This window comes from Lissotriton vulgaris, chromosome 1_1 (assembly GCF_964263255.1).
Source record: "Lissotriton vulgaris chromosome 1_1, aLisVul1.2, whole genome shotgun sequence".
In the NCBI taxonomy this organism is placed as follows: domain Eukaryota; kingdom Metazoa; phylum Chordata; class Amphibia; order Caudata; family Salamandridae; genus Lissotriton; species Lissotriton vulgaris.
In genome coordinates, this window is record NC_141685.1 from 1,346,782,933 (window position 1) to 1,346,808,970 (window position 26,038).

The 26,038-nt window shown below is 46.6% G+C and overlaps 1 protein-coding gene across 3 annotated transcripts in view; it reads right to left on the bottom strand.

Annotated features, from left to right (window-relative positions):
• R3HDM2 (R3H domain containing 2) overlaps nucleotides 1-26,038 on the bottom strand; it is a 921,072-nt gene that overhangs the window by 261,238 nt on the left and 633,796 nt on the right. For all 3 annotated transcript variants that reach the window (XM_086966594.1, XM_086966584.1, XM_086966589.1), the window contains one exon: nucleotides 10,225-10,320. In XM_086966594.1, the coding sequence (XP_086822720.1) occupies nucleotides 10,225-10,320 (96 nt within the window). The remainder of the gene's footprint in view (nucleotides 1-10,224; nucleotides 10,321-26,038) is intronic.

A 26,038-nucleotide genomic window follows, 5' to 3' on the forward strand; every position in this document is an offset into this window, starting at 1 on the left:
TGAATCTATGACAGACACCGAGAACCACTGTTTACAGGTAAGTAACAATTGTTCTTCTCCAGTATTGGGGTGTCTTTCATAGATTCACATGCTTGAATAGAATAGTGAGCAGTAATAGTTGGCCGCAAGACAAAATAGCAGTGCATTGGCATGAAAATGCAATGAAATGACATAATGCTGCCAGACACGTAATAATAATAATAGAAACCATATAGGCGGAGGGAAGGAAAGAGGCTCACCTTATTTAAAAAGATTGCGAAGCATCGCTTGGCCCACTGCCGTATCAGCTTCGTTGATCGTCTCAAGGCAGTAGTGCTTAGTGAAAGTGTGCCTGCTGGACCACGTAGCTGCTCGAGATATTTGGTGAATCGGCACACCCACAAACAGGGCTGTAGAGGATGACATCGCCCTGGTGGAAAGAGCTCTCATTGAAGATTGGAGAGGCTTGCCGGCTTTCCGATGACAGAATGAAATTGCTGAGAAAACCCAACGTGCAATAGTTGGCTTGGTAACAGAACGCCCCTTGCGTATGCGTCTGTAAGCAACGAACAGTTGATCAGACCTACGAAAGGGCGCAGTCCTGTCTATGTAGAATTTAACTACTGGTTGAGTGCGTTACAAAGAGTGTAAACGCATCCTTGGGATTGGGCACACGCATCAGGTTCGTCATGTAAAGATAGACTCCATTGTTAGTTATGACAATCAATTGTTTATTCAGAGATTTATAATGTTCTTTGGTTGTAGCGGTTCAAAGGTAGATGTTTTCCAAAAACATCATTGAAGGTAATCTCAAAACATGACCCGATGCATTTCGGGCGGAGATTGCCCTTTATCAAGGAGCTCTGTGAACACAATAAGATGCATTTACAATTCAAAACATAACTCAAATGAAATTGCATTTCAATTGTTTACATTTACCTCAGTGTACAAAAACATGCATGAGGGACATGTGTGGGTCGGGAGATATGTGGTTACCTTATAAACCAGGGCGGATAGCTAAGACATGAGAGGGGAAGGTGTTGTTGGTTGTAAGGGGCCAAAAGCACATATATGCCACCATGCAGCCACAAAAGTATTGACACCTTCGAAACACTTGTAAAACAAGATATATCAAAAATCAACTTCTCAAAAAAGACGAAACAAAACGTTACTATGAAGGACAAAGACACCCTAAAAAAGATCGCAAGCAACAAAGCAATCAAATGTCTAAAAGCAGACAAAGGCGGCGCAATAGTCGTCCTCAATACCAGCATGTACGATGCTAAAATCAAGGAACACATTACTGATCCTGAAACTTACACGTGACTTCGCGGCAATCCAACTGAACAATATAAATCTGAACTAACAGATCTTGTGACAAAAGCACATGAAGACGGCACCATCGATGACCGCACCAAAATCGTGGAACATCCGAAAAGTCCGACCATAACCATGCTCCCTAAAATCCATAAAGATCCAGTGGACCCCCCGTTTCGACCCATTGTGTCAACTAGAGGGTCCCTCCACGAACCGATTGGTAAATTCTTAGATCGACACTTGCAACCAATAGTAACGAACCTCAAGAGCTACATCAAAGATACCACCGAATTTCTCAAAAAACTTTCTGAAATAGACATAGCAACCGAGGAACACCTCATTCTGTGCACCGCTGACGTCAAAAGCCTGTACACATCCATTCCCCATGGAGGTGGCATCGAGGCCATAGAAAAAGCTCTACTGAACAGTAACATCACGAACTCCCTACAAACCTTCCTCATGGAACTTATGATATTCACATTATATCATAGTTATTTCACACATGATCAACAGTGGTACCTCCAAATGTCCGGCATGTCAATGGGCAATTGCGCAGCACCAACCTACGCAAATATCAATATGGCAGAATTAGAGTCAACCCACATCTACGCCAACCCAAACTGGGCAGACAACTTAAAGCTATATGTTCGTTACATCGACTACTTATTTTTTATCTGGAAAGACACTTGTGAAAACTTAGAGTCAGCCTTGACTGACCTGAACACCAAAGATAACCGTATCATTCTCACATGGAATATCAATGAGCACACAATTACTTTTCTCGACGTCTTGGTTAAAATCACAGAAAAGGGGTTGGAAACAGACCTCTTTCGCAAAGCAACTGATCGAAACAATACAGTACACCATACCAGTTTTCACCAAAACTCTCTCAAAAGAAATTTACCATTCAGCCAAATGTTACGAATTAAACGAATTGTATCAGATCCTGAAAGATGCACGACTCAAATGGAAGAAATGGCCACTAGGTTCCTCAACAGAGGTTACCCACAAGAGACTATAACCGAAGCCATGGAAAAAGCATCCACCATCACACGCCAGGAAGCCCTCAAAGGATCCACGAAAAAAGAGGAGAAAAGAACAGTACTAGTTTCTAGATACTCTACTTCCAGTAAAACATACAAAAGCATCATCCTCAGGCACTGGCGCATACTGTCATCTGAACCCGACTTTGGCAATCTATTTGAAAATCCCCCGATCTTTGCTTACACCAGGTCTGAAAACCTGAAAGAAATCTTGTCAAACAAACCAACGGAACAACTCTCCCATACCGGCACACGGCCGTGCCTTAATTGCAATAGTTGCAACAACATCATCAAGGGAAACAGTATAAGCCACCCCATGAGAGGGTTCCAAATCAAACTACACGTGGATGCAACCTGTGATTCAACCAATTTGATCTATCTACACAAATGCCCATGTGGTAGGATATACGTGGGCAAAACCACCAGAAAAATAAAAGTTCGCTTAAAGGAGCATAAATCAAACATTTGCACCAAAAACCAAAAATCAAGCATTGCAATGCACTTCAATGAATTCAACCACAATGTGGCCCAGTTAAAATTTACGGTGCTAGAAACTGTCCGTAAACAAGAAGGAAAAGACAATAATAAAATACTCCTACAACGAGAGACAGCTTGGATCTACAGACTAAAGGCGATGAAGCCATACGGTCTCAATGACCGAATTGAACTTAGTTGTTTTCTGTAGTACCACATAGTACATATGCTTCACTGTATCTTTTGTAAATTCAGCTCGAGGACAATTATTGCACACTGTTTACATTTCCCCGCACCGCCCATATTCCCTACACACTCCCTCTCAATATGGCCGCAACATTCACTGTTCATACCTTAGTCCCTCATCGGTCTTCACGACCAAACCACGTGACTGGCCCTTCACGAACCGACTCATAACCAACTTTCCGCTCACTTCGCTAAACACTCCGCGAGCTATGTACAACTCCGCCGCGGACCCTTGAACCGAATCTTCTTACTGACTCAAGTAAGTCGGAGCTCCGACACAGACCCGCGTTATTTGTCAACTCCGGATCCCACCGCATCTAATATGCTTTTTTTACCCGTTTCTTGTTCCTATAGACATATTACCCTCTACGACCCAGACACGTAAGTGCTCTCCTCAACCTTTTGGCCCCTTACAACCAACAACACCTTCCCCTCATGTCTTAGCTATCCGCCCTGGTTTATAAGGTACCCAGATACCTCCCGACCCACACATGTCCCTCATGCATGTTTTTGTACACTGAGGTAAATGTAAACAATTGAAATGCAATTTCATTTGAGTTATGTTTTGAATTGTAAATGCGTCTTATTGTGTTCACAGAGCTCCTTGATAAAGGGCAATCTCCGCCCGAAATGCATCGGAGCATGTTTTGAGATTACCTTCAATGATGTTTTTGTGGTCGAATTAATATATTGGAAAACATTTACCTTTGAACCGCTACAACCAAAGAACATGATAAATCTCTGAATAAACAATTGATTGTCATAACTAACAATGGAGTCTGTCTTTACATGACGAACCCGATGCGTGTGCCCAATCTCAAGGATGCGTTTACACTCTTTGTAACGCACTCAACCAGTAACTAACTGCGACGTACATGGACGGTTACGTCACTTGTTGGAGCACCCAAAACTTAAGCTAAACCATTCAAAAATCACACGAAAATTCTAAATAAACATTAGCTGTGCGCCACGCCATCAACCACTTATTTAGTATGTAGAATTTAAGGCATCTTTTAACGTCCAATAAAAGCAAACGTTGCTTCGCTGGAGATTGAGGATTGGCGAAGAAAGTCTTTAAGAACACTGGTTCATTAAGGTGAAAGTCAGTTGGCACCTTAGGCCTGAAGGCCGGATTGGTGAGAAGTACAACACAGTCCGATTTGAATTGAAGTAAAGGAGGTTTTATGGTGAAGACGTGCATATCACTCACACGACGTGAAGAGGTCAATGCAAGAAGAAGGGTCCAAGGTTAAACATTTTTAATCCGTTTTGTGGATGGGCTCAAAAGGCGCTTTCATCAATTGTGCCAAAACAACATTGAGATGCCAGGTAGGAGGACGACGCCGAATGGGCGGGAACATCCTGAACAGCCCCTTGAAAAATTGCCGAATGACTCTGGAAGAGTAGAGAGAGGAAGACTCATCCTGCCGGAAACGAGAGATGGCCGCTAAGAAGACTTTCAATGTGGAGTGGGAAAGTCCTGATTGAGCCAGCTGCAGAAAGAACAACGGCAGAAGCTGAGCAGGAGTGGAATGGATGGGATGGATGTTGGCAGACGGACACCAGTGACAGAACCTTATCCACTTTAGCTTGTAAGTCTTTACTGTAGACGGTGCTCTCACATTGGCAAGAACGTCTCTACATGCTGGTGAAATATTTAAGTGGGCAAATTCAAGGTGCTCAGGTTCCAGGCCGATAATTTGAGAGAGGAGGGGTCCGGATGACAGAGCTGACCCTTGTCCATTGTGAGGATATCCGCTTGAGGACGGAGGAGGATGGGTTCGCCCTGTGAGAGAAGCAAAAGTTCAGAGAACAACGCTTGTCGAGGCCATCTGGGAGCGATCAGGAGAATGTGGCACGTCTGTCTCCGCACTTTCCACAACACTTGAGGAACTAGCGGAATCGGCGGAAAAGCGTAGGCGAATGGATTGCACCAGTCCATCAAGAGGTCATTCCCGGACGACCCTTGATGGGGAAGCCAGCTTGCATAAGACAGGCATTTCCGGTTCACAGGACTCACAAAAAGATCCATGTTGGGACGACCACACAGCCGAAAGATGAAGTCCAGAGTCGGCTGATGTAACTTCCACTCGTGGGTCGAGGACGCGGACCTGCTGAGGGAATCCGCTAGGATGTTGGAGATGCCTGGTAGGTGAACCGCTGTCAGGGTAATTTGGTGACGGAGTGCCCAGTCCCTGATGCTCTGTGCCAGTTGAGAGAGGAGCGGTGACTTGGCGCCACCCTGTTTGTTTACATAGTGCATACTGGTGGTATTGTCGGTGTGAATGAGCACTGATTCTCCCTGGAGAAGAAGATGGAAAGACTTGAGCGCCAGGAAAATGGCCATTAGCTCCAGCCTGTTGATGTGCCAGGAACGTTGAGACAGGGTCCACTTGCCCTTTATGGATAGCCCCTGAAGATGTGCGCCCCAGCCTTCCAGGGAGGCATCCGTGGTAAGGACGAGTTCCGGAGCGATGGTGAGGAAGGAAGTACCGACAGTGATGTTTGACGGCTGAGCCCACCAGTGGACAGCAGACCGCATCCGAGTGGTCACCCGGAGCAGATCGTTGAAAGAGCCGGTGACCTGACGCCACTGCTTGTCCAATTCCTCCTGAATGGGACGGCACTTGAGCCAGCAATTTGGGATTAGGGAGATGCAGGAGGACGCCATCCCAAGAAAGGATTTCAATACACACTGAAACTGACCCTTTTGAAAGGAGGAGAGCCACTATGCGTAGAATCCAAAGTTGACGCTCGTGAGACACGAATGCCTTCGCCAAAGAAGTATTCAGAGTGGCGCCCAGAAAGGTTCTGCAGGGAGCTGGATCGACCTGAGACTTCTCGGTGTTGGAGAGACCGAGGGAGTGGAATAGAGTCTGACAGAATCGAGTGTCCAGAGACGCCTGTTGGCGGGATTGCGACTTGATGAGACAGTCGTCCAGGTAGGGAAAGATTTGAACGCCCTTCAAATGTAGATATGCCACCACCGGGGCCAGGACCTTCGTGAAGACACGAGGGGCGGAGCGAAGGCCAAAAGGCAGCACCTTGAATTGAAAGTCTCTGCGCCCTACCTGGAAGCGCAAGTACTTCCGGTGTCTTGGAAGTATTGGCACATGGAAATACGCGTCGTGGAGGTCTATGGTGGTCATGAGGTCGTCCTTTGAGAGAAAGCGGAGAACTTCCGCGAGCGTGAGCATGCGGAAGGATTGACACTTCAGATATTTGTTTAGGGCTCGTAAATAGAGGATTGGACGACAGTCGCCGGACTTCTTGAGGATGAGGAAAATCCGGGAATAGAATCCCATCCCCTTCTGAGACTTGGGAACCACTTCGATGGCACCTTTTTGAATCACGAGTCGAATCTTCTGAAATAGCTCCTTGAGGTGAGCCGGAGGTGGACCGGTTGGAGGAGTGTTTGGAGGGAACTTGACAAATTCAAAAGCATGGCCTTTTGATACAATGTCCAGCACCCAACGGTCCGAGGTGATTGAAGACCATTCGGAAAAAAAAGGGAGATTCGACCTCCAACTTTGAGCGGGGAAGGTAAGTCATTGCTTTTTAGAAGCGGAGCCTCTTTAGGAAGATTTTCCTCTGTAAGATTTGGAAGATTGCGGTCGATAAGACTGCTGGGAATGAGAGGAATATCTTTGATTTCCTTGTCCGTAGGAGCGGTACTGGGTGGATCCGTCGCGAAAAGAAGAGTAGTTGCTGCGTCCGTGCGCACCACGAAAAGGCTGCTTGCGGAATTACAAAGTGCCTAGGGCAGGAGCCGTCTTGGTGTCCTCCTTAATTGTTTGTAGTGCGTCATCCACATGCTGACCAAAGAGCGATTCGCCGTCATAGGGCATGTCGAGGATTTTCGCCTGAACTTCCAGGCGAAAAGAGGTGGAACGAAGCCAGCCCTGACGACGCAAGACGGCCTCTCCAGCAAGCTGACGAAAACCCGTGCACACAATATCCACAGAGCAGTCGATAATCTCAGATGATGCTCTCTCACCCTCCTGAAGAATCTTGAGAGCCTCTGCTCTGGAGGGCTCAGGAATGAGGTCGACAAAAGAAGACATATCCGGCCACATTTGGCGGTCGTAGCGCCCCAGAATGACCAAAGAATTTGCATCCCTCACGGTGTTAGAAGCCATAGTGGAAAACCTACGGCCAATGGCATCAAGAGGACGTCCCTCACGGTCAGGAGGTGCGTTAATAGGAGAAGACGGATTCCTGGAACGACGCTGCGCGATCACGGAATCAGGCTTAGGCTGCGCTACCAAGGAAGCTGGTGAACCTTGGGGCGCTCTATATTTCTTCTCCAAACGAGGAAGAAGCGCCGGTATGGAATGACGATGCAAGACGGCCTCTCCAGCAAGCGGACGAAAACCCGTGCACACAATATCCACAGAGCAGTCGATAATCTCAGATGATGCTCTATCACCCTCCTGAAGAATCTTGAGAGCCTCTGCTCTGGAGGGCTCAGGAATGAGGTCGACAAAAGAAGACATATCCGACCACATTTGGCGGTCGTAGCGCCCTAGAATGACCAAAGAATTTGCAGCCCTCACGGTATTAGAAGCCATAGTGGAAAACCTACAGCCAATGGCATCAAGACGACGTCCCTCACGGTCAGGAGGTGCGGTAATAGGAGAAGACTGATTCCTGGAACGGCACTGCGCGATCATGGAATCAGGCTTAGGCTGCGCTACCAAGCAAGCTGGTGAACCTTGGGGCGCTCTACATTTCTTCTCCAAACGAGGAAGAAGCGCCGTTATGGAATTTGGCGTTTGCATCAATTTGACTCCTTCGTTCCAAATGAAGTCAATTATGGGCACTGCCCAGACCTGTTTGAAAGGCTGACTCTTGAAGTCATAAAGAAAGCAGTCCTCATCCTTCGTGACCATAGGAAGCTTAAAGCGCTGAGCTGCTCTTTCCATAAGCTTGTGAAAACTAGCTATATCCACAGGAGGGGAATCGCCTGGACTCGAAGGAGGCGGAGATGGTGTCTGGACCTGATAATAGCCCCAATCCACCATGTTCCCATCATCATCAGCAACTTCGCCGTCCTCTCGATCTGGGCGATCATCATCATCCTCATAAACAGTTGCATGAACTTGAATAGAGGTTGAGGATGGGGCAGAAGACACTGTTGGCTCCGGCAATGAAGTAGTGGGAGGAGCGACTGTAGTTACAGGCAACGTTGGTTGAGGAGACCCCTGATGAGACGGTGGGAAACGTCTATTGTAATCCTCCAGCATATATTGGAGATCAGAAATTAGGGAAAAAGGTATCTGAGCTGTGGGAACCTGAACAGAAGGTTCCTCCACCTGGAGGAAAGAACCTTCCTGGTCATCCTCGTAATCCAGACATTAAATGACCAGCTCCGAAGGCCTTCGAGCTTGTCGGAATCTATCGTCCGCCTCATCTGAGTCGTGCTCCGAACCTGTAGCAAAAAGAGGTGATGGAGGCGGAGGGTGACTCGGAAGTGGAATCTGGTCCAGAGGCACCTGTCGTCGTTGGTGCAGAGGGTCAACCAAAGGAGCCCCAGAACTGGTTGAAGAAATTGGCACCAGAGGCAAAGATGCAAAGGTGGACTTCGACGACAACAGCGTCAACAGGACAACCACCGTCGACGAAACCGCCGACGAAGCAGTCGACGGCAAGACCACCGCCGCCGATGGAGCAGTCGTCGATAAAGCGGTCGTCGACGGAGCTGCTGGTAACGGGACGATCGTCGACAGAGCCGATGTTGATGGAGCAGTCGACTGAGAAACCCCCGACGAAGAGACTCTCCTCACAGCAAGCATCGATGAAGATTTTGATGTCGACGAGACTTTCTTCTTTGACGTCGACGAGGAGATTGGAATCGTCGATGAGACAGATTTAAAGCTCACACATACCATCGTCGACCCTGAGGACGTAGAAGCAGCCGCCGTCGACGATCCGCTGGAACAAGTCGTCGTCAGAGAGATGGAGACGGCAGATTTAGTCGTCGGAACGACTGTCGACTAGCATGTTTTTTAGGGGAAACATTCGCAGAAGGAGCTGTGGGCGCCGGAGAGTCAGATCTCGAGGGCGCAGGTGTAGCAGGAGGAGGTGGAGACACAACAGGAGCCTTTTGGAGTGGAAGCTTCCTCTTCTTCAGAAAAGGAGATGGCAATTCCTGTACACTGCTACGCTTAGAAGTGGCTCTAGAGACACCTGACGCAAGGCTTTCTGCATTAGAGAGAGGCGAATCCTTATCCTTCAACCTCTGTAACCACAGGAGGAGACGCCCCTCCCTGTCCTTAAGGGTCTTGGTTGAAAATGTCCTGCAAATTTTACATTTTCCTACCTCATGCTCTGGATAGAGGCAGTAAATACACTTCTTGTGAGGTTACTCTAAGAGCCGCAACTTCCCACAAGAAGAACATGGACGAAACAAAGACTTACTTGAAGACATCTCAGAAAACTGAAGAAATCCAGAAAAGAAGTTGAAAACTGAGCAGAGCTCAGGGAGACTCCCTTCACACGAAGTGCGGTAGAAAATCTGAGGGCCTGAGCCTCTGAGGAGAAGGTTCTAGAGGGGTGCTTGCGCCTGATTGGCTATAGTTTGGACTAACATAATGACATGGATATGTTATAAAGGTGCTCTTTTTTCTACTATGGATTCCTATGTGTTAATGCTAACCTTGGTACTTATAAGTATTTCTAGTTTTTTGAAGGTATGTGATATGTTTTTATATACATATATTATTGGGTTTTTATTGCTATTTTATTTACCGTGGGGCTCCTACTTCTACGACGGGGAATATTCAAGCATGTGAATCTATGAAAGACAACACAATACTGGAGAACTGGTATTATAACAGGTATTAAAGTCCCAAGAAAATGCATACAATAAAGGGGCATCTGGTATACTTGGTATCCATAGAGTAAACAGGCCAGCTGAGTAAATAAAACACTTCAGTATCAACGTTGTGTACTTTTCATTGTTTTATGTCAATACCATAGGGGGAGCTCTTGGTTTGATGTCACTGTGTTTATGGCTGCTTCCAGTCTAATGGCATACCGGTAAAGGAAGCTTTTATGTGTAACAATCCCTGGGGAATATGCTGCTTCTAGTGTAATGTCAGAGGTGAAAAGACAGCTACCACAATTAAGTTGCTGCACAATGGTTTTGGCCCTGTGTACATACTTCTCGTGCAAATATTCGCTCTCTGACTCGCTGATACTCCTCTTCTCTCTCTTCTATTGATTTGCTTCTGCGGCCATCCTGCAAGGGCACCCGCATCTGGAGAAAAAACTGCATATGTTACAGCAGGACAAGGAAATTCACCCTCCATTAGACGCACAAGAACTTCAATGGAGAAAAAAAGAATATATATATATATACATGGTGAAAGTTACTTACCCTATAAGCACCTGTTTGTGGCATGTAGTACTGTAGATTCACAAGCATAGCATAAGTCTGCCATCATGTGTTGGGTTCGGAAGTGTGCAAGTTGGCTTACTTCAAAGAAGTCTTTAGGGTCACAAGGTGTAGACTCCGCCCTCCTCTAGCTTGCAATGTGCATGGTCCTAGACTCCATTGTTACATTGTTTTCCATTTCGCATGTGAGGATGGAGTGTAAGGATGATGTATCCTATTGAAAGGACCATGCAAAAATAATGTAATGTTGGATGTGGAGAAATGCAATCAACATAGGTCACTGGCAAGGAAGGTGGATGCTTGTGAATCTACAGCACTACATGCCAGAAACAGATGCTTACAGGGTAAGTAACATTCACCATTTGTCAGCATGTATGACTGTAGATGCACATGCTTAGCACAGACTAAAAAGCAGTTCTTCTAAGCAGTGGCTAACCTCTGCTAGGTATATTTGTTTAAAATAAAGTGTGCATACTGCTTGACCAACATTGGATTATTGTTGTGCCATGACATCTTCACAGTAATGTTTTGTAAATTGGTGAGGCGTAGTCCATGTAGCTGCTTCGCATATGTCCGCTAATGGTATATTCCCCAGAAATGCCATAGGAGCTCAGTTTTTACATGTAGAGTGAGCTTTTGGCGGGACAGGGAGGGGGGCCGCTTGGCTTTAGAATAGCACGTTTGGATACATTTTTATTATCTAACGTGAGATACTGGATTTGGAAATTGCTTTACTGTTATGTGGTATGGAGAAAGCTACAAATATTTGTTGAGTTTTGCAAAATGATTGTGTTCTATCAATGTAGTACATTAGTGCCCTTTTAACATCTGTGTGTTATGCTCTTTCCGCCACAGAGTCTGGCTGAGGAAAGAACACAGGCAACTCAATAGATTGATTCATGGGAACTGTGAGACTACTTTTGGTAGAAATTTAGGATTAGTTCATAGTACTACTTTGTCTTTGTGTATTTGGAAGAACGGTTCTTCTAAAGTTAATGACTGAATCTCACCAACCAGTCTGAGTGAAGTGATTGCGATGAGAAATGCAAGTTTCCATGATAGAAATTGTAAAGGGCACATGCAAAGAGGTTCCAATGGTGAATCCATTAACCGTGATAGCACAATATTACGATTCCACGCTGGTGTGGGTGCAGCTCTCAGCGGAATAACCTTTGAGACCTTGTAGGAAGGCTTTGATTACAGGAACTCTGAATATAGAAATGTGTTCCCTATTTTGAAGATATGCAGTTAATGCTGTAGGATATATATTTTTATATAAGTGAAAGCTAATCCTACAGTTTGAAAGGGAAGAAGGTAGCAAAGAATGTTTTGAGCTGATGCATTTAATGAGTTAATATCCTTTTAGTGGCAATAGTGAACAAGGCGTTTCCACTATGCAGCATAACAGGCACATGTTGTGGGCCTTCTTGCTTTTAGAATATCCATACATTCTTGAGGTAAATTAGGATATTCAAATTCTAGGACCTCGTGAACCAGATTGGAAGATGGAAAGATCTGGGGTTTGGGTGACTTACTGCTCCTTGGTTTTGAGTGAGAAGGTCCTGCCTGTTGGGTAGTACTTGTTGTGAGACTACTGATAGTTCTAGTAGTGTTCTAAACCACGGGTGACTGGCCCATGTGGGAGTAACTAGGATGAGTGTCAGATGTCTGGAGCGGTTTGCGTATTACAAATGGAAGCAGGGAGAGAGATCCATAGTGCATTGCCCTTGGGTTTTAGAACCTGGAGGCAACGTTTAAGCATTTTGCATGCTGTGTGTTGCCATTAGGTCTATGCCCAGTTGCCCCCATTGCTGTAAGAATGGGTATAGCACTTGTGTATTGAGTTCCCCCTCATGGACTTGTTGGCATGTCCTGCTGAGGCGATCTGTCAAGTTGTTGTCCACCCCTGATATGTACTCTGCTAACAACTGAATGTTGTGTTGGAGAGCGCACTTCCAGATGCTTTATTCTAGAAGAGACAGATGTGGAGATCCGGTCCCTGCTTTTTTTTGCAGAGAGTACATGGTAGTAACTGTATCTGTGTTGATTAGGACTGTTTTGCTGATAAGGTGAGGAAGGAATGCTTTCATAGCTAGGTGAACAGCTAGCAATTCTCAGTGATTGATATGCAGAAGACACGGACTGTGTGTCCGATGCCCATGTACAGTTCACTCCTTTGAGTGCGCTCTCCATCCAGTCACTGATGAGTCTGTTATGGTTGTTTTCAGAATTGAGTCTATGAAAGGCTGTCCCTATAGTAGATTTTTGGAGCTCCACCATTGTAGAGAGTGGCAAGCTTGGTGGCTGATCAACACTAGATCCTCTAACTGACCCTCAGCTTGAGACCACTGATGTGCCAAGCATTGTTGTAACAGGCACAAATTGATTCTGGCATGAAGTACTATGGCTATGCATGATGCCATGGTTGCTAGGAGGGGCATAACAGTTCTTACTTTTATTTGCTTATGAGGCTGAAATTGTGGAATAAGTGTTTTGAAAGTCTGTAGCTGTGCTGCATTTGGCTTGTGACAATTTAGGATGGCTCTCAAGTTAGGCTTTATCTCAAGAGGTTGCAGGTGTGATTTGACTGCATTGACTGTGAAACCTATATGGTGAAATAGGATTATGGTTGTTTGTATGTGTTGCAAACATTGCGGTATGTTTTGCTTTTGATAAGCCAGTTGCCCCAATAAGAGAAAACATGTATGTTTTACATTCGTAAGTGGGCTGCTACTACTGCTAAGCATTTCGTAAATACCCAAGGGGCTGTGGAGATCACAAACAGAAGCAGTTTGAACTGAAAGTGCTGTTCGTTGAAAGCAAACCGGAGGGGTTGCCTATGTGCTGGGTGAACTGGAATGCATCTTTTAAATCCAATGCAGCCATAAAGTCTCCCAGTTGTAGAAATGGCATGACATCTTGAAGAGTGACCATATTAAAATTTTCTGAAAGAATGTACCCGTTTAGAGGTCTGAGGTCTGGAATGGGTCGCAGAGCCCCTCCTTTCTGGGTATAACAAAGTAAACGGAATAGACCCATGTGCCCTGTTGGTGTAATGGCATCAGTTCTATCCAGTAGTGGCTGCTACGGGACAGGGGATGGTAGGAGGTTGAAAAAAGGGCAATCCTGTGGAAGCCTGTGCATGTTCCTCACAAGCCTGTGTAATGCAGGCTGGTGGGGAACATGCACACTTAAGGAGTGCAAATCACTCCTACACCTGCTCTGGTTAGCCCCGCCCAGTTCACGGACTGCAAAAATCATTTTATTTTTGCTTAGGAGAGCTTCAATTCTTCTTTCAACAGTTTGATGGTCTGTTGACATCTGTGGGTGCGAGGTTGAAGTGAACTCCAGACAATAAACATATTGGATAAAATCCAACACCCATTGGTCATATGTAATATTTATGCATGCAGGAAGAAACTGCTATAGTCCTTCCCCAACAGGAGTTATGTGATCGGGGTAAATGGTGGGCAAGTCAAGGCTTGGTGGTGGTGGAGAGCTTGGTAAAACCTCCTTTACCTCTATGATTGTTTCCTCTATAGGAGCACCTATAGTATCCTCTAGGAGAGGATGTTTGATTGTATGTCTTTGTTAGAGATGGATGTCTCAAGGGAGGTTGTTTTGGATCCTTCATGATAGGTAGAGCAGCTGAAGGAACCATGTTGTGATTGTGTTTGCAGTGAACCCATTGCTTTTTCAGTCTCGTTATCTTTTTTTTGTTTTCTCCGAGAGGGTATCCACCTGTGGCCCAAAAAGGTGTTCACCATCAAAGAGAAGGGGTAATAAAGCTTGTTGAACTTCTGTCTTGAAGCTAGATATTGTTAGCCAAGCATGTCTTCCTAAGATAAAGCAATTTGGTAAGCTCTCATCTTATATTTTTCTGGGAGATACTGTAGCTATCCCTTCCCTTCCATTTCACCCCAGTGTGCCCTATTATAGTGTGATAAGAGACCAATGGAGTTGGCAATTCTCCAATGGTTGGCTGATTGTGCCACCACTCTTACCTGCTGCATCTATCTGTTTATTGTCTTGGTCTGATGGGGGGGGGGGGGGGGGGGGGGGGGGGGGGATAGGTGTCACCAGTTGTTTGAGAATTTGCCTGCTTACGAGTAGTGGCTACCACTAGAGTCTGATATGGGCTGACCTTTAATGTATTGGGGAAGGCTTCTAATTTTTATCAACCCTAGGAGTAATAATCCTAGATCTAACTGGGTTGTTAACAATATCCTCAGTGTCCCCCGAGCATACCCTTAAGCATGGGAAGGTGCTGTGCGGAACACTGAGTGGACGAGAGAGTTTCGAACAGAAGTCGTCTGCTAGTGGCTCAGTGCGGAGGGTAACTGTAAAGTAGCTGCCCTACTTGTAAGATAGTGGTAAGCAAGAGTGTCATTAGGAGGGGAGGGTCTTGATCGATATAGATCCGCGTTAGTGTTATACGTTAGATCTGGGTCATATGCCCCCCAGTCATCTTGTGGTGGTAATAAAATGCGGATCATCATCCCCCCCAACCCCTGTAAAGGAGTGTAATGAGACCTCTGGTGAATTTGGAGGGTCATCAACTGGTGACTGTTGTGGTGATGGAGTGTGTATGGCAGAGATTGGAGGAGGGCTAATGTAGGGAGGACTAGGAGCTTTGCCTCCATCCTTCTTTCTTAAGACAAATAGGAAGATCTATTGCCTCTTTACCAGGAAGCTGACTTTTTGCAGGCTGTGCCCCTGAATGAGGGTATTTGGTGAGGATTCTTCCTACACCTAGGCGAATCATTAAATGTTTTTGCCAAGAATCCAGCTGTTGATCTAACTTCTCAAGTACTGGTTGCACAGTCTCTTGAGAATATGGTGCTGCCGTTTGTTTTTCGACTCTGACACTAGTTTAGTGCTGGTTATTTTCAGTTCCGAGGGTTTTTGCTCCGAGGAGGGTGTTTTGGCTCAGAAGACTTTGGTGCTGCAAGCAGGGTGGAGTCTGACTTGGATTGTTTCGGTGTCGAAAGTCAGGATGATTGCGAGGTGGAGGGCTTTGAAATGAGTACTTGAGGTCTAGGCCGCTTCTTCAAAGCAGAGGCTAGACGTTCCAGAAACAGCCAGTCAGTGCAGACAGTGGCCCATAGGGCTCAATACAGACTTTTGGGGCTTTGCCGGTGCCGGCTATGGTCAGGGTGGGACAAACTACTCCCAGTTTGTTTCACTGAAGTGATGGCATCATATTCTGCATCCGACTCAGAGTCGTGGTCTGGAGATCGACTGCCCTCATAAGCTGCTGATGGAGAAGTGGTGGAGAAGTGTGGCTCAAATGGTTAGAGCGGCAGACCCTGATGCAGAGGTCTGGTCCGGGACCAGGGTTCAATACCCGCCTCGGCGGGTCTTGGGCTCAATTTCCTCTGACCTGATAATTCTCGCCTCGGTGCCTATTCTAATCATGGGTCCCACTCTGCAACTCTGGGCAATAGCTTGCTCAATCTCCACAACTGCCCCAACAGCGCTGGGATGCCTGGCTTCCCCTTGGGGGTGCCCAGGAGTGGACATTTCCCAGGGAAAAACCAGGAAGGGTTCCTAAGCGGTATACGGACAGCGCCGGGACACCTCCGTTGGAGGTAGCTGTGCGCTTTACAAATGGCATTTACATTTACATATGCCCCCATTTCAAGTTCTGGTTCCTTTGAACTGAAAATGTCCGATGTCTCTTCCATGCTACATCGAGACATCCTAAGTTCCCGAGCTTTCTGATCACACAGTCTTTTTGGACCGAAATGACCTGCAAGCCTCGCACGTTTCCTCTAAATCTGAAGACAAGCACAAATTAAACACTTGGTGTACATCCATGCGTAGGAACTTTGTGTGACACTAAGGACAAAATCAAAAAGGTGTCCGCTCCATCACCTCCTAGACAGTTAAGGTAAAGAGCGTCGAAGAGAAACTCCGCATCAAACGGCCTGATCGAATAGAGTCCCCTGAATAAATTAGACTTTGATATTACAAAGAGGTGAACAAATTGCAATCGAAACAATACCGAAGGTACTAGAAAGTATCCCAACAACGAGGAGAGCAGAGGAGCACACAACCGAATCAGACGGTGGAAAAAAATGATCTAACAACTGAGTCAAGGACCATGCACATTGCAAGCAAGTGGAGGAACAATAGTTACTTACCTGTTGTTGGAACTGGCCCTTCTTGCAGGGTCATCCCCAAACTTTTTGCTTCTTCCTCCCTTATTTTTCCTGACCCGTGGCTGTTGGCAATAGGACTCTGCGCACTTTACCACTGCTGATCAGTGCTAAAGTGCATATGCTCTCTGTGTAAATTGTTATTCTGATTGGATATACCTGTTTGGCATATTTGTATCACCATGAAGTCCCTAGTAAAGTGCACTGGGTGTGCCAGGGCTGGTGATGGCAAATGCTACTAGTGAGCCTGCAGCACTGATTGTGCCACCCACAGGAGTAGCTCTAAAATGGAGTCTCGGGCCTGCCACTGCAGTGCCTATGGGCAGTTTAGAAACTGCCATGTCCTCCTGGTCAGTGTCCCCACTGACCAGGCCTAACCCTTCCCTTTTCGTGCACATCAGTCACCCCTATGGAAGGCCCAAAGTACCCCCCCCCTGGGCAGGGTGCAGTGTATGTGAAAGGTAGAGCATGTACTAGTGCAGGTGACATGCTCTGGTAGTGAATTACAGCCATTTTCGTTTTTCACTATTGTAAGGCTATCTTGCTCCATAGGTTAACATGGGGGATGCTGGCTACAGTGGTTAACAGCATTTCTTCCCATAGGAACAAGATAGGACATAAGTATCTAGTATCCCTGAACTCAGAATTTAATAATACATCTTTTAGGAAAGGTGGTTTTTAAATCCTGTGTTTGAGAACAGCACTTTTAGAAAGTTGCTGTTCTCTTGTCTGACCCTTCTGTGTGCCTGGGCCTGTTTGTGTATTGACTGTCTGGTTTGTGAGTGACAGGGGCTGGGGAATTCCCCATAGGCTGGATGAGTCAGCACTAGGCTGAATGAATGCAATTGCAACCTGAGTGGTGGGAGGAGTTAGCACCTGGGCTGAATAGGGCTGTGCCTGCCTGCCACAATGCTGGCTCCACCTCCTGCTGGGCGGCTGAGGACCCTGCCCCTCACTCTGAAAGGAAAGATGCAGCCAGCAAAACAAAGTGCTCAGGATCCACCCAGAACTAGTTCAGACCGGGCTCAGGGCCCACATGCACAGCGAGAACAAAGACTTTAGGGGTATAAGTACAGGACCCCTGACAACAGAAAATTAGATCATCCTGGAATCAAGAAAGAACCTCTGCCAAGGAGAAAGCTGACTCTGAAGAAGGAAGACTGTCCTGCTGTTGCTCTGCTGGACTGACCTGCTGTTGCTTTGCTGCCAAGGAGAGGGGAAGGACTTTGCCGTGAGCTGTGTCCCCTGTCTTGAAGGAATCTCCAAGGGCCTGAGAGGAGCTGGCTCCCTGTTTTTGAAGTCCCAGGAACAAAAGGACTTCACCCCCAGTTTCCCTGAACTCTGCTGAGAGAGTTCGGTCTTCCTAGAGTGCTTGATCCAGTTGTGGGGCCTCTGGAAGTTGAACCTGAGCTGGGAAGCTTGAAACTAAGCTTGAGAGACTTTTGAAGCTGAAAAGTGTCGCATCGCTCGCTTGCGGAGCGCATCCCCGACAGTGCGAGAAGTTTCCCGCCTCTACGAAGGTCGAGATCGGCGCAGCGCCTGACGCCGCTGCCGGAGCCGTCGCATCCTTCGTTTGCGAGACGCACCAGACCGGTGCGGGAGAATCGAACATCGCTGCGAGTGTTGTCGCAGAGCCTGTCGTTGCTGGGTGAGATCGCCGCACCGCTTGCTTGCGGACCGCATCACGTCGCTGCGAACATCGTCGCAGAACCATCGCATCGAGGAGCTGCGAGAGAGAGGATCACCGCTGGACCGCGCATCGTCGCCCCGGAGATCGTCGCAGCCCCTACGAGATCATCGCATCGTGCCTTTGCGAGAACAGACTTCCTACGGAACCTACGCACCGGAATCCACGCAAGCGGCCTTCCTCCCCATACAGACCGGATTCGTCGCAACACGCCCGCTGCTGCAGCGGGGCTGTCGCATCGCCTCCCCAGGGTCTCAGGAGTAACGCATCGCTTGTTTTCCACCGCACCAGCTTCCTGCTTGTGGAACTTTGTTGCATCTAAAAGGTACTGTGAGTAAACGTGACGCAACTGTGAACTTTTCACGTATCTGTGGATTATTTCATCGCAACTTAAAGAACTTTGATTACAACCTGAAGAACTCTTTCGAAACCATATTCTTGAACTGTGTATGTTGGATTTTTGCCGTTTTGGTCTTGTGTAGTTTAGAACAAATATCTTTATTTTCCTAAACTGTTGTGGAATCAGTTTGTGGTGTTTTCACTGTGTTACTGTGAGTGTTGGTACAAATACTTTACGCATTGCCTCTGGTTAGCCTAGACTGCTCAGGCCAAGCTACCTAGAGGGCGAGCAGGGGTTATCTAAGAGGGTTATCTCCTTGCCCTGACTAGAAGCAAGGGTCCCTATTTGGACAGTGGTACCTACCTCTGCCAACTAGAGACCCCCAGTTCTAACACCTGTAATCTGTGGTTCTCCAGTATTGGTGTCTTTCATAGATTCACATGCCTGAATCATTCCCCGTCATCAGAGTGGGAGTCCCACGGTACATAAAAAAGCAATACTCAATAATATCCTTGGAAAAACTTGGTAATAACCAACCAGGAAGTAAAGTAGCCCAAGCTACAAGAGTAAAAACTTCCACACTCATGACTATCCTAGTCATTTTGTATAGACCAAACTGCAGCCAATCAGGCGACAGCACGACCAGAATGTTCTCCCCAGAGGCTCAGGCTCTCAGATTTTCTTGCACAGGAGTGAAGCTAAAAACTTCCTAGCCAAGAGCCTCTGAGGGGAGGTGGGCGGGTTGCATGTGAATCTATGAAAGACACCAATACTGGAGAACCACAGATTACAGGTAAGTAACTATTGTTCTTCTCCAGTATTAGGGTGTCTTTCATAGATTCACATGCCTGAATCAGAATAGATAGCAGTACCGAAATAATGCTTGGAAGACGCCGTTTGTAACATAGTTTGTACATAGCAAGTATATACATTTACATAATAAAATGCCAACATTCATATATGCATGAAAAAACTTGCAATCACATGAGAATGCACCCAATATAGGCATGGAATAAGCGTCTGGAAAGTAGTACAGAGGAGGAGGGAAAACAGAGGCTCATCTTATCTGAAAAGATTGCGTAGAACCGCTTGACCCACTGACGTATCAGCCTAGCTGGCAGCATCCAAACAATAATGCTTTGTGAAAGTATGTCTGCTGGACCAAGTCGCTGCTCTGCAGATTTGCTGACTAGGAACTCCAGCGAAAATAGCAGTGGAGGAAGAAACCGCTCTTGTAGAGTGAACTCTTGGAGTTGTCTGTAAAGGTCTTCCAGATTGTAGATGGCAAAAGTCAAAAGCTGCAGAAATCCATCTAGCTATGGTTTGTTTAGACACTGCTTGTCCTTGCCGTATCTTTCCATAGGCAACAAACAGTTGATCGGATTTGCGAATGTCAGAGGTCCTTTGTAAATAGAATTTTAAAACATCTTCTGATGTCAAGAGCATGTAATGCCCTCTCCGCAGGCGATTGCGGATTAGTAAAAAACATCTTTAAGATGACTGGTTCGTTCAGGTGAAAACCCGAAGGGACCTTAGGCATAAACTTTGGGTTTATACGTAGCACCACAGAATTGGACGTGAATTGTAAGAAAGGTAAATTGACAGTGAAAGCTTGATCACTGACTCTTCGCTAGCAAAAGAGAAACGTTCCATGTTAGGAATTTGAGATACACCCTGTGAATTGGCTCAAAGGGTGGTGCATGAGCTGCGCTAATACTACATTAAAATGCCATGATGGAGGCGGACGACGTACAGGAGGAAACATTCTGACTAGTCCCTTAAAGAACTGTTGTATTCTTGAAGAATAAAGAGAGGTGGACCCATCCGGACGGTTCCTTGAAATAGCTGCCAAAAAAAACCTTCAACGTTGCATGAGATAAGCCTGATCTTGCTAAGTGCAAGAAAAAAGGTAATATCTGGTCCGGCGTTGCATGAAATGGGTGAACCCCAGCAGATTGACACCAAATGCAGAATCTTTTCCATTTAAGTCTGTATGTCTTTATTGTAGCAGGTGCTCGCGCGTTATCCAGTACCTCCTTACAATCCGCAGAGATATTCAGATGAGCGAATTCAAGGTGCTCATGCGCCAAGTTGTTATTTTTAGAGAAGCCGGATCCGGATGGCAAATTTGACCATTCTGAATGGAGAGGGGATTCGGTATTGGTCGAAACTGTATTGGAGCGCACTCTGAGAGGAGAAGAAGTAGTTTGGTGAACCAGTACTGGCGAGGCCAACTGGGGGCGATGAGAATCTAGCGACATGGCTCTTTCTTCATCTTCCGGAGAACTCTGGGAACCAACGGTATCGGAGGAAAGGCGTAAGCATATATTTGAGAACAGACGATCGAAAATGCATTCCCCTGAGCGTCCCTGTGGGGATGCCAGTTTGCAAAGAACAGGCATTAGCTATTTTTCTTGGTCGCTAAGAGGTCCAGATCAGGATGACCCCACGGCTGGAAGATTCCATCCGCCGTTGGCTTTTGCAGTTCCCATACATGGTTGGACACCGTTGACCTGCTGAGGGTGTCCGCCAGCACATTTGCAACTCCCGGCTCAAGAACAGCCAAGAGATTGACCCTGAGTCATATCGCCCAAACCCATGTCTCTTGGGCTTTCTGAGATAGAAGAACCGACCTCGTTCTTCCCTGTTTGTTTAAGTAATGCATACTTGTAGTATTGTCTGTGCGAACCAATACTGTGGCCCCTTGAAGAATTGCACGAAAGGATTTGAGGGCTAAGAAGATGGCACTTAGCTCTAGCAGATTGATGTGCCAAGCCTTTTCTTGAGGGCTCCATTTTCCACTGACCTTCAGCCCTTGAATATGTGCTCCCCAACCCTCAAGGGATGAGTCTGTGGAGACTGTGTAATTTGGAGCCTCTTGAAGGAACGCACTCCCCTTCTATAAATTTCTTTCTTGTACCCACCAAATAAAAGGCCTCTCGCATCCGAGGAGTGATTTGAATGAGATCTTCGAATTAACTGGAGAATTGCAACCACTGCTTGGCTAGCTCCTCTAGCATTTTTCTCATGTGTAATCTGTAGTTGGGAACCAACGAGATGCAGGTGGAGACCGTGGCCAGGAATGACTTTGAGGATCTACTGAAACGGACCTTTTTGTACGTAGAAGAACCACCAAGTGGGAGCTGCAGGCCCTTCGTTCGTGTGAGACAAACACCTTTGCTAGGAGTGTATTGATTGATGCTCCGAGAAATGTTCATATCGGAGCTAGGACTAGTTGGGACTTGTCATGATTTATTGAAAACCAGGTTTTGAAACAGTGACTGACAAGTCTGGGTGTGCTGGACTGCTTGTAAATAAGAGCGAGTCCTTATTATACAGTTGTCTCAGTAATGATCAATTTGTATGCCTTGCAAACGTAGATAAGCTGCCACTGGTGCCTGGATCTACGCAAAGACACGTGGAGCGGACCTAAGTTCAAAAAGTAGGACTTTCATTGAAAATGTTTTGTACCTATTGCAAAGCGTAGCCACTTCCTGAGCTTAGGAAGGATTGGCACATGTAAATAGACATCCTGGAGGTTGAGTGTAGTCATAAAGTCGTTCTGGCATAAGAACTTTAGGACTTTGAGGTACAACATCTGTAAAGTTTGCGCAAAGATCTAAAATCATCCGCTACTTTCCTGATTTGCTTGTTGATGAGGAACTGAGAGTAAACTCTAACTCTGCTGGAGATTCGGAACCACTCAGACGGTCCCTGTTTGCATCCATATAGACACTTGTGCAAACAACTCCCGTAGAAGAGGAGGTGGAGGTCCCTTTGGAGGTGTAGAAAGAGGGAAATTTGACAAATTCTAGAGTGTGCCCTTGGAGACGACGTTTAAAAAAAAACAACGGTTCTCTGTCACCTTTGACCAATTGGAATAAAAGTGAGAGATTAGACCTCCGACGTTTTTGGAGGGAATAAAGGTGGGCTCCAAGGTAATCCATTGTTTCTTAGAAGAGTTGCCATGCTGTACGATGATTTTCTATGTAGGGCCTGTTGGTTCTTTGCCTATGTGACTGCGTTTGATTTGAGTACCGCTGTTGGTTCTGATTGTAGGAGACAATACTGGATGGAACTCCTTTGAAAATAGGACGTGGAGCTACGTCCTCGGCACCACGAACAGGCTGCGATTCTATACTGGAGAGTCCAGAGGGTGCGGGCAGTATCTGTGTCCTTTAAGATGGTCTGTAGTGCCTCATCAACATGCTTGCCAGATAGGTATCCTCTATGAAAAGGCAAGTGAAGTATTTAAGTTTGAACCTCCTTGCGAAAGACGTAGCATTGAAGCAAAATTGTCTTTGCCAGACTGCCCCTATTGCGAGCTGTGGAAAAACCTGTACACGCAATGTCCTCTGCACAGTGTATTATTTCTGATGCACTTCTCTCTCTCTCACTCTCTCTCTCTCCTGCAGGATCTTCAAAGCGTGAGGCTTGGAGGATTCTGGAATAAATTCTACCAGCGCCAACCCGTCAGAGCACACCTGGCGGCATACCTGTTCAACTGGATTAGAAAGATAATCGCTGTGCCGCCTGAGTAATGACTGAGTCAGGGTTAGGCTGAGAGACTAGACAAGCAGGTGAATAGTCTGGAGTTTCACATTTGTCGAGGTGTGGAAAAAAGCCGCCGGCACAGAGTTTGGCCTCTGCATGAGTTTAACACCTTCTTGCTAAATAAATTCTATGATAGGAACTGAACGAACGTGTGTCTGGTTTTTTTTTTTTTTTTTTTTTTAATCAGAGAAAAACAGAACTCTTCCCTCAGGACGAGGGGAAAGTGGAAAGCGATTCGCCGCTCTCTTCATAAGGAGGGGAAAAAGTCCAATATTCACATGAGGTGAATGCAATAGAAATCCAGTTGTAAGAGAAGACGTAATCTCGCCATGGTACAGGCCGTGGCAGCCTCGCTGTCAGAAATACATAATTCTGATCTGAAGAAAAAACATGTTCATACGGCTATGCGCTGTCCAAGAAGAATAATGGCGGAAGTAAAAAGCCATCACGGGGATGTAGCGGAAAGCTGCTATCGACGAAATAAATCTTCTACAAAAGCACTGTGCATAAAAGTCAACAGTGCGTGAAACCAACTGTCAACGGGCTCAACCGTCGACGAATCCAACCATTGACAGGGTCATCCGTCAACAAAGCTGAATGTTGACGAAGCTCACCGTCTGCGGAGCTCACCGTCTGCGGAGCTCACCGTCTGCGGAGCTCACCGTCTGCGGAGCTCACCGTCTGCGGAGCTCACCGTCTGCGGAGCTCACCGTCTGCGGAGCTCACCGTCTGCGGAGCTCACCGTCTGCGGAGCTCACCGTCGACGAGGCCCACCGTCGACGAGGCCCACCGTCGACGAGGCCCACCGTCGACGAGGCCCACCGTCGACGAGCCTACCGTCGACGAGCCTACCGTCGACGAGCCTACCGTCGACGGTAGGCTCGTCGACGGTAGGCTCGTCGACGGTAGGCTCGTCGACGGTAGGCTCGTCAACGAGCCTACCGTCGACAGGCCAACTGTCGATGAGGCAAACTGTCGACTAAATTTAAACAACTACAAAACTCAGTGGTCGACGAGCCTGCAGTCAATGAGAGGGCACTGTCCTCACTGTCGTCGACGAATGCCTGGAGCCGTTGTCATCGAAGAGCACCAGTGACAGCAGAGATTGTCATCAGAGAGTACATCAACCGTATCGTCGACAAGCTGGCACATTTTCACGTAGAAAAGTGCGCAGAGTGAGTCTAGACGCCTGAGAGTAAATCTCATGGGCGTAGATGTGGGAGGCAGACTCAAAGAACGCCAGAGACCCCTTAATTGTGATGTTACTTCAGCTGGTGAAGTAGAGGAGAAGCATCCATTAAAACCTTAATGTGCAGGACAAATAAAAAAAACTCCCACATCAGAAGGGGGTTATAGTCTAATCACAAGAACAACCCCTTCTCCTCCTATCATGTCAGAGACCGGCAGAGTGCTGGTCCATATACTCTTCATGAGGGTTCACAGGAAAAGGTCCCAGCTTTCCACAAGTGAAGCAGGGTCTGAAGATAGACTTTGTGTAAGAAGACATTACAAAACTGTGATATAATGAAGAAAAAATTTAAGAAAAATGAAGAAAATTGAACAAAACTGAGCAGAGCTCAGGGAGACTCCCTTCACACGACGTGCGGTAGAAAATCTGAGAGCCTGACCCTCTGGGGAGAACATTCTGGTCGGTGCTGTCGCCTGATTGGCTGCAGTTTGGTCTATACAAAATGACTAGGATAGTCATGAGTGTGGAAGTTTTTACTCTTGTAGCTTGGGCTACTTTACTTCCTGGTTGGTTATTACCAAGCTTTTCCAAGTATATTATTGCATATTATTGGTTTTTTATGTACCGTGGGACTCCCACTCCGACGACGGGGAATGATTCAGGCATGTGAATCTATGAAAGACACCCTAATACTGGAGAATCACCACTACATCTCGAGACTTGATAGACTTCTTCGAAAAAAAAATAACTTGCACACTTCCGAGCCTAACACCAGCTGGCGGATTTATGCTAAGCATGTGTATCTACAGCCACACATGCCAAATGTATATATGGCTTAAGCTTTCAGCATTTCACATTCTCACCATTAGATGTATTCTACTGTTGATTCAGTCTTACATAAGTTGCTTACCTTCGGTAACCCCTTGTCTGGTAGATACGATATAGCCGCAGGTTCCCTACCTTAGAATATTCATCAGAAGTCATGCTGGATCCAGACTTTTTCTAGCAGTACCTCAGTGCACTAGCAGGTGGTGTGTATCTGCTTCACATCAGTTATGCCAGAGTGATGTGTATGTTGCCTATACAGACGCCTTCCAAGGGTGCTGACATTTATTTATTTATTTAGGGATTTATAGAGCGCCTGGTGACCCGGAGGCATCCCCGCGCTATAAAGTCAAAAATCAGAAATGGGCAGACGGAAGAAAAAGAGCCTATTTAGGAAAGAGAAAGGTTTTAAGTTGCTTGCGAAAGCGTAAGTGGCAAGATTCCAGCCGCAAGCCACGGGGAAGCGAATTCCAGCGTGCAGCTGCCCTCACAGAGAAGCGACGGCCTCCCATGCGTACCTTCTTAAACTTGGGGACGGTTGCTAGTCGTACATTATCTGAGCGCAGAAATCTCGAGGCTTTGTACGGGGTGACCAGACTAGCTAAAATCGGAGGCCCTTGCCCATTCAAAAGCTTGTGGGCGATACACATAGCTTTAAAATCGATCCTCTCTCGCACAGGAAGCCAATGGAGGGCTTTGAGCGCTGGTCTAGCAGAGGCTCGGGACGGGAGGCCCAACAGCATCCTGGCTGCCGCGTTTTGTGTTCGTTGAAGTTTGCCAAGGGTGTATTCAGGGGCCACTAAGTAGATCACATTACTGTAATC